This window comes from Gavialis gangeticus, unplaced genomic scaffold, assembly GCF_001723915.1.
Source record: "Gavialis gangeticus isolate Ggan-Ray unplaced genomic scaffold, GavGan_comp1, whole genome shotgun sequence".
Classification (NCBI taxonomy): Eukaryota; Metazoa; Chordata; order Crocodylia; family Gavialidae; genus Gavialis; species Gavialis gangeticus.
Window position 1 is genome coordinate 19,397,306 of NW_017729025.1, and position 9,408 is coordinate 19,406,713.

Genomic DNA, 9,408 nt, shown 5'->3' on the forward strand with positions numbered 1-9,408 from the left:
GTTATGAATGCAAGAATTTCATTGCTCCTCAAAAAAGAACTTGTGATATGGTGGAGGAGTATGTGGAGTATGAGGAAGAGGATGAGGAGGAGGAGGAAAGAGAGGTCATGGAAATGGACAAATTCCTCTCTCTCAAACACCCAAAGCCTTTGCCAGCAAAGGCATCCGACACGTCTGAGAGCAGTCCGGTAAAGAAAGCCTATCAGATAGTCAAAATGGACAACAGATCTGTAAAAAATGTGAATGCATCAAACTTTGAAGGCGGTAGAGACTAACCTGTACTCAGAACACAGGCACACTGTGCCTGCACTTAACAGGGAGGGGAAAAATGACATCTCCATTTTGCATCAAGGACAAATATCTGGAGGCAAATGTTCATAGTTTCTTTATTTTGAGTAAAAAAATAAATAAATAAATAAAAATAATAATAAAATAAAATAAAAAAAGTTTATTTTGTTTCTTTAGCCTTGTATAAATTATTCAATGACTGTCAGATGGAAAAAAAATGAGTAATCTTTGATAGTTGCTATTTTTGTAAAGTTTACTTATAATACACTCGCTGTATGGCAGAGGAGAGAGGCTGTATTTTCAATATGTGTAAAGTTTATTACAAAAGACTATACACTGTTTACAGAATGTATTTCTTTTTATTACTTGCTCTAATTTAATGGTGGCTTTAAAACCTCCTGGTTGAGGAAATTGTGTAAACTTAAACTGTTTTCTTGACTTTGAATCTCTATTAATGGCAGCTCACAGCACTTGTTACGTTAGTAGCTTCTGTAAGTTTTTTTTGTTTGTTTGTTTGTTTTCCGTTTTCCTTTTTTATTTCCCAAATTTGCCTTACACACTTCGTAACAAGAACAGAAATTTATAGAGATCTTTCAACTGTGGTTTAAAAGTGGCCTTTTTATTTTTGTTTTTAATTACTTTAGAATTGCAGTATTGAAGCATGTGACAAGTGCCTTGAGATTTAAACTTTTTCTATAGCAACTGTCAAAGACTGCCATACCAATATAGTTAAATTGTGAGAACTGAAGGTTCCCGTAACTGACATGGTTTATTTTCTAATTGTGAAAATGCTTTTTTTTTTTGTAAATATGTACATATTAAATGAATCACTCTGTATATTTGATTTAATAACTTAAAATATTTCTGTCTTTTTTTACATGTCATTCCTTTTTAATTTATGTTGCAGAAAAGGGAGGTTTTATGGCAGTTTGAGACCCTTTTTTGGTATTATGTCCAAATTAGAAAATGACGTTAATACAATGTTAGGAATCTGTTGGTCATTTGTATTTACCTTGTAACACAATCATTTACATGTAAATAGATCCAGAAGTGTTTGTTTATTCCCAGGTTCTGCCCATCTCAAGAACACTAGAGGATGCATCTACTGTACAGTACCAACTTAGCAAGGCATTGTTTTTCTTTTGTGAATATGTTAATTACATGTAGTATTACATATTTTTTGCGTTTAAATACAGGCCTAATGAAGGGAACAATATTTCCTCATTCTTGTTTCTGTTGTGCTTATTCATCTATCGCTCTAAGAAAAAAGGTTGGCAAACTTGGAAGATGGAGTACCTTGGTAGAAATGGTTATTCATACGGGATGGCTTGCGCATTTTGTTTTTTGACTTTGAGGCTTTATTATTGCTATTAACTGGGCAAACTATAAGTTTATTTTAATTACTGGAAAACCATAACACTACATACACCTAGTTATCCTACCAGTAAGAAGAGCGGATGTTTATCTGAAAGTATAAACTCTGGCCAATGAACAATATAAACATGAATGTTTTGAAACCAGTTATTTTATACATGAATGCAGGAATTGCTTTGCAGGATCTTCTGTTTTAGTACATTTTGTTTGACATGTTCTTAAATAACTTTCAGAAGAAAATTATTTATTAAAGCATTTTATAACAATGTTTGTTGTAACTTTTTTTACTTGTGGTAAATATTCAGAACTTATTTTGATAACCTGATTAGGAGTTAGCTCTAGAAAGGGTACTACTATCCATCACCTGTTCCCCTGTATAATCCTAAGTATTTAAACCAAAAATACTTTTTTCTGCTACCCTTGTAACTTTTTGTACTGTAATGCTGCTGTCTTCCATAATCTAATAAAATGATTCCCTCATTGTGTGTAATTATATATTTCAAATTGTGTTTGCTTTCAAATTGCCTTCTAGGCGCCTAATATAATACTCTTCCAGACAGTCCTATCAAACCAGCAAATTTGGAAGACAAGTGCCCAGTAGCGAGTTCAGTGGCTGCTTCCACGGGTCTGTTTTGCTTTGGAAGTGTGCTGCTGCAGAAGCAAATCTGAGTCCGTAAGGGAATGAGATTAGCTGAGAGCCAAATTGCTTTGAATGTGGGCTGCATTCTTTTGGATGAGAGGTTGCCTATGATCACAAACAGTTGGACTCCGAGGTCCATCAGAGCCCTTCCTTGTGCTCCTATGTTGAGGGGAGATATTAAAATGCTCTACACCACGATCTAAGCGCTGAATGTAGGTTGCTTACTAGTTTGCTAACTAGACCTCTACCGCTCTGCACCGCACCTTGCTTCTCTAGGGCAGGGGTGGCCAACCCATGGCTCCACAGCCACGTACAGCGCTTCAGAAGTTAATGTGCATCTCCTTGAATCTTTGCACGAGTACACGGTGACCAGCTTCCATGGCTGTTAACACCACGTCAAGTGACACAAATGCTCGTGGCGAGCACGTTACTCAATTTGGACTCAGAAGTTTGGACTCTGCGGGTTGGCCACCTCTGCTCTATGGGATCCACTTGAGGTAAACGTTCCCTTGTGGTATGATCATTTCTAAGACGTACCTGGATTAATTTAAATATATGCTTTTAACACACTAAATTGATGTTCTGTTGAGTCACTCCTGTCATGTAGGTGCCACTGCCCTTCTACAGTGGTTCTTAACTGGGGTGCCATGGTGGGCTGTACAGTTCTAGCATAGGTGTGCAAACATAATTCAGGAGATGGTAACCCCAGCGTTTTCACACTGGACTCCATCGTGTTAAAAACATCCTGGCTTGCTGTGGTCGTCTTGAGTTCTCTAGAGCAGAAAAATTGCTTTATTATTTTTCAGTACTCTGAAAATGCCAGCTCTTAGTTTTCCCTTTTTTACAAGGGTGCATTGATAGATAGGGGGTGCCTCAATGCTGAAATGGTTGAGAAGCACTGCCCTGGTACATGCTTTAAGGTAGGTAGAGAATGGACTATAGAGCTTTTGGATCATGGAAATTCCTGCTCTTTATTCAGTGATCTGCTCCTGCAGATCACTTTCTCACTGAGGAATTAAGCACTGTGGTATTGATGTACCTTATCAACCTAGGGTTGTTTCTGACTGGTCAGATAAGACACACAAATATGACTTGAGGAATTAAGTGCATTGGCTGTACCAAGCAAACTGCTTTGGTTCTGCAACTAATGAGGAAGTGGGAGAGGAAATGTGCAGACACTCGGCTTCTTTTCTGTTTTCACTTTGTAAAATATTTGTAGGAAACTGCAGAAATGATGTGCTACCAGACACAGCCACAACAACAAAGTGTTCTTCCATAGCTGCATCACAGACGGTCAGATCAGAAAATATCCTTAAAATCGGTTGTAGAAGCTCAACCCTGGTGAGAGCCATTTCCATCGCGTCTGGTAGCCTGCTGCCTGGGGTAGAGGAAGGGGTCCAACGCCAAAGTTGGTACTTGTAACGTGCTTGACTGACGCAAGCAATTATGAACAATCGCATCTTCCTCCGTCTGCAGGAATTAAGAAATAAGAGGCCAATGGTTGTGCTGCATGGTAATCGCCATATAAAATAAAGAGTTACATTTTTTTTTCACTGGCCTGTTATAAAGTTAACTTTCCATGGCACTTAATTACTTTGCTCACCTAGATTAACTCAGCAAGATGCTTGAGAGCAATTAGATATATGAAGAACTTGGATATCTATAAGCCGGGTGCTGCTGTGACTCATTTTTAAGTACCTGGCCCTGGAATGGAAGCCAAAGCCCAGAGGAAAGGCCCATGCTCCATGTCTGGCCTGTGGGGAGGATTAGGCGCTTCAGGGGGGATCCAAGAAGGCTGTAAGGGGAGTGGAGAATTTCCTTCACCAGGCCAATAGGGGATACTAAGCCCAGGGCTGTGTGCCTCCATGGCCCTCCCTACCTCCTTCCAGGAGCTTCCATGTAGTTCAAGACTGCAGATGAGGCCCTTGTGTTCACTTGGGATCAATTCGGAGCCCAGCTCTACAAATTATTTCTAACTACTGAGCAGGGCTTGCTCTCAAGCATGCAGCCCTCAAAGGAGGAGGTATGTGGGGTGTATCTAGTCTCCTCTACCCTGTTTGGACATTGGATAGAAGATGGAAATAATCCTGAGGGCAGGGACTGGAACCCAGGACTGAAAAGCAGCAGGATGCAATCTCTCTTAACCCCACTTTCTTGTATTTACACCATGGCCACTGCTGCAGGAAGGGGTCCTACCCAGCTTAGGCCTAGCCTAGGCCACTAGGGAGTGGGCTACTTTCTGCAAGTAGAAGATGTGAGTTTGAACCCCCTCTAAAAGCTGAGGGAGACCAAGCACCAATGTCTCCAGCTTTGTGGGTGAGTGGTCTAAGCTACTCTGTAAAAGGCACCATCACCACCAGCATCTCATGCTGACTTTTAGTGGTATTTAACGGAAGTGGCCCCAGCTGCTCCGCTGTGTGCTGACCTGGATGCTAGGAGGTGTGGTCAGAGCATGCCCAGCTGATCGGGCCCAACAGAAGAGGTAGGTGCTGCTCCACCTAGTTCCTGAATCCAGACGAGGCTTTGGCAGGAGCTGGGCGCTGAGCCATTTGCACCAGGGAAGTTCTTGAATGTGCTCCTACAGACACTTCAGGCCCTCAGAGGTACCTCCCTTTTGGGACTGGAAGTCTATCAGATCTGTCTTTGGGAGATAAAGCAGTGCACAGGAAATACCAATCCTCAGGTAGTTTGTGGGTCTACCAGGAGTAGAGAGAGTGTTAATGCTTTGTCATCCCGTTCACTGGGACAGGGCTACCTTGGCGCTCCCTGCAATTAAAAACAGAATCCGTGCCAAAACCCCCCTAGTATCACTGACATGGAAACCAGGATCATAAAGAATGAAACCTGAATAGGACTCGTTGCACCCATGAGGCTTACCCTAACAACCTGCTACATGCCCTCATTAGACATGACCTTGAGAAGGAACGTATCTGCAAATGAGTATTAGTAGAAAGATTGTCCCCTTTTCTCTGCTTAGAGTATACTGTACAGATCATTGTTGTTTTGGTTTTTCTCTCAATCCTGTCTGAGGAGCACTCCTGTCGGGAGATAATGCTGAAATCAAGTTTGCAAAATCTTGGTATTAATGGCATGCAATGCACTGTCTAGGGTGTCAGTGGTATTGTTCCATGGTTTGCCTATAGGGTGGCAGGCTGAGGTACCCGGATAGAGAAGAGGAGGAGGAATATCTTCTGGAGGGCTAATAACGTATAAATATTACATAATGTTTAAAAAACCTGTAAAACTAATGTCTGCATGAAGCAGAAAGGCTCAGCTGCTTTTACCCTTTGTTCTATTTGCGTTTCTCCACACTTGTTTCTTAAACTCCTGCCCTCCTTATCCTGTACCGTTGTCGCTGATTGTGTGTGTTTCTGCAAAACACCATTAATGTTGGCTGCAGTAAATGTTTTCCAATAAATATGCAAATCCTCCCGTTACATAGCTTAGCTGTGCAATGAGGACACCGTGACTTTTGTCTTAATATAGTCTTTCAAGAATATGCCCAGGAGGAGCCGAATAGATGGCCATCCCCGGGTTCCCCCTCTGCATGGCCCCCAGTTCATTTTTCTGCTCTGCTGCGCTGTTCAAAGTCCCACGCTGACCTGAACCTCTCATCAAGTTCTGCAGCTTGTGATTCTTTTGGCCACTTGCCGTCTTCTCTGTTTGTTTTGTTCTGCACCAGGCCAGGTAATTAATCCTCTGGAGAGCAAACTGTGCCTGAGTGAAAAGCTCCTGTAGCAAAATAACTTGATGCTGCCCTGTGCTACATTTGTGAACTACCTGGAATTTGAAGGGTATTTCCCAATAAATGAATAGGGTAACTGCTGGGCATAGTTTATGGCTCGAAGATAGGCATAGTTTTATATACCATATTGTCTCATATACAACACACACCTTTCCTCCCCTCCCCCCAAAATCAGCCCCCAAGAATTGGAGTGCGTGTTTTAAGCAAGGAAGCTGTTTCCTTCTCTGGAGGTGCTGTGTGCCATGCAGCTGCCAAGATGGCAGAGCCCTATATTAACCCTCTCACCGTCACAGGTTTTGGCTGAGAACTGGAGCTCATGCCTCAAGCAGCAAGCGAGCTGCTGATAGCGCCTTGGGGAGGCTTGTGATATAGAAACAAGACTTTATTGATAGAAACTTATATAAAACTACTTAGAGGAAAGAAATAATGATGCTGTTCTGCTCTGGCAAGGGTCTGGGGCTTACCCTTGCGTGACAGAGTAAGCTGTCCTGGAGACAGTGTCCAGAAAGTGTGCCGCACCAGGGGACAGTCTGGGTGAAGCAGCACTTGCTGGTGCCGTATTTCCTGGGCAGTCTCTATTTCCAGAATGGCTTACTCTGAGTCGCACAGTCAGCCGTGACACTGGACATATCTTTTTTTCCTACATTGTCCCTTCCATAAACAAGAGGCATGCTTAACGTGAGGTTATATAGTGTATGAAAAAATACAGTAATTGCATACCTCTTGGGGAAGTGGGGTGCAGCACAGTAGCAGAGCCTCGGTAGGTTAGCTTCCTTTCTGCCTGTTAAGATAAAGGTCTTTAGAAACCATCACGGCACCTGATAACAGGTGAGCCACGTATGGGCGCTGTAGACTCACAACGTGCTCCCAAGGTCCTGTGCAGGGAGTCCTCCTGGGGCTGCAGGTTGTAGCAGTGACCCTTCCTGCCCTGTTCAGGTGGGCTTATTGATCTGTTTTGCAGGACGACGGTGGTGTCTTTCCTGTGCCCTCCCTGTTCGGAGACAGAGTGGCAGAAATAAGGTACAAAACAAGTTCCTGCTGCTGGGTAACTGGTTGTGGCATTAAGAGGCTAAATGAGAGATGCCTTATGAAACATCCACCTGGCCTTATAATGCCTTTTTTATTGATCATAAGTCTCAGACTAAAGCAGTGACTAATGGAGTAGTAGGAGGAGGAGAAGGAAACCAGGAGAACAGCAGTGGATTGACCATAACTGTTTTCATACGACCTCTTTTTTTTTTTTTAAATGGATCCCATGATCTTCTCTGTCCCTGGACACCTGTTTCTTTAATTGTAATAAGAAGTTGTCAAGTAATTAACAAACCAACAATATGAATTCTGAATTTTTTTTCCTTTTTCCTGTGGTCTAAGATGTTCGCACGTGAAGGGTGCTCCCTAAATAATAGTAGTTTTATATCTCATAGTTCAATACCCTAGACAGGTAAATGTTGTTTAGGTATGAAGAATATAAGAGATTCTGCTCCCAAATAATCTAACCCATTGAATAAGGAATGACCATTTTAAGAACTAGCAGACAAATTTGTTAGTTTGAATTAAACGTGATTCGGCCCTTAAGAAATTTACTACTTAGTGTCAGACTGTTTTCCCCACTTCCTAAGTGATCTTAACAGAATAATCACGCTTAAAACTCATGGAAGCCTTGTGCATAGGATATGTCTGAAGAGGTATTAGGTAGTAACTCCTCCTGTCTGCTTTTCCTGACTGAAAGACTTGTGGAAATTAATTTAATTTCAATTTGTGGCCACAGACCCAACGCTACTTTGCTTCTGTTACAAACTTCCAATTGCTGCATGGTACAATTACAGGCCAGCAAAATAATCCTAATGCTCCCCTAATTATGTATTTCCATACCTAACGTATTTGGATTTCCTTTATTGTTTAACCTTAACTCTGAATTTCTGGAGTTTATAATGTGTAGTTTGGGCATAGTTAGATGCCCCAGGTGTAACGACAGATGTGTACTCTGAACATTAAATTTTTGGTTGAGGAGCAAACATCATTGGATGGCCACACAGCTGCAGAGAGACTCAGGGATTTAAAAAGTGGCAGCTGTCTGAAGCTGCTTAGAGGGCTGAGATATTGGACTAGATCCTGGCCCGGGCAAGCAGGACACTGAGGCCACATACACACACATGTACATGGCAGTAGGGCCCACACACAACATTTGACTCCATAACCTCTCCAAGGCTTGTTAACCCAGAGTTTCAGAGCCCAGTACAAGCAATGAGCATGACCTTAATGACACCAAATAGGACACATCGCTGGCCTAAAGAGAAACCTCCTATTCCTTTTTAACTGTTTCACTCCTACTTTCTTCCAGTCCTCACCTGTTGGCTTGTAATGTCCACCCCTTGCATCTGTCTTTATATCCCAGATAGTAGGACAGGAACTCTTGCATCCGATTTGTAGAGTGCTTAGCACAGTGGGAGAAGCAAATTGGTCAAGCTTCCCAGGTGCTAAAGCATCATTGAAGGGCGTGGTTGATAAATTAGACCTGAACACCTTCATGTGAAACATCTTCCCAGGCTTCTCGGGGCAGAGCCATATAGTGCTGTGCGGTAATGGTCTGTCTTGACAGCCCCCGACTCCTCCCAACCCAGACCTGCATGTACTTCTTATTTCAGATAATAGGAACAGTGTGTGTGTGTGAGCACTTCTGAATCAAAACCTCTTACCATCTCCTGGCCAGCAGAGATGATGCTTTGTGAGAAAAGAGAAAAAAAATAAAAAGGAACATGCTGCAAATGTCTTATGCATGAGTTAGTCCTGTGGGATATGTTGTTCTTCTCTGACAGCAAGGTTTCAATAAGAGTCTGCTGTGGTCCTTGCTGGGAGTTCGGGGGGCTGCGCTGCTTGTAACGTATCAAGCAGAGTTCAGGTCTTCCTGTGTTTCTGTGAAATGTTGCTGTAAGCCCATCCATTGCAGAACATGCCTGTCCTCCATTGTACAAGGCTCCCAAGGTGGGTGTTGCATTTTGCAGGCTTCACAACTGTTGTTGGCCTTTAGCAAATACTACTTTTTTTTTTTTCTCTAGTGGAAAAACTTGACTATTGATTTGATTATTTAGACCCTCAGCCAAGACTCATAGGCAAATAAAATACTGCAATATCAAAGTCACAAACAAGCAAACTGCAGCGTGGCAGACCTAAGCTATTTAAGTGAGTGGAGGGAGAAAACTCATGGTATTAGAGCAAAGAGGGAGGTTGGTTGGTATCTGGCCTGTGAGTTTAGTATTGGAGAGATTCAGCTTTACAAGTGCTGGATTCTTGCAGCAGTGTGATGTGTTGGTATTCAGCAAATGCTAGCTGTGAACCGGTGTGAGGAAGATGGACAATGCAA

General features: G+C 42.3%; 1 protein-coding gene across 1 annotated transcript in view; it reads left to right on the forward strand.

Moving 5' to 3' along the window:
* The window catches only part of JAG2 (jagged 2), a gene marked incomplete at its 5' end in the record, with an annotated part of 128,744 nt that extends 126,589 nt beyond the window's left edge, over positions 1–2,155 (forward strand). Inside the window, one exon of the mRNA XM_019519892.1 lies at positions 1–2,155. Within this exon, the coding sequence (XP_019375437.1) occupies positions 1–275 (275 nt within the window).
* Positions 2,156–9,408: the final 7,253 nt, after the last annotated feature.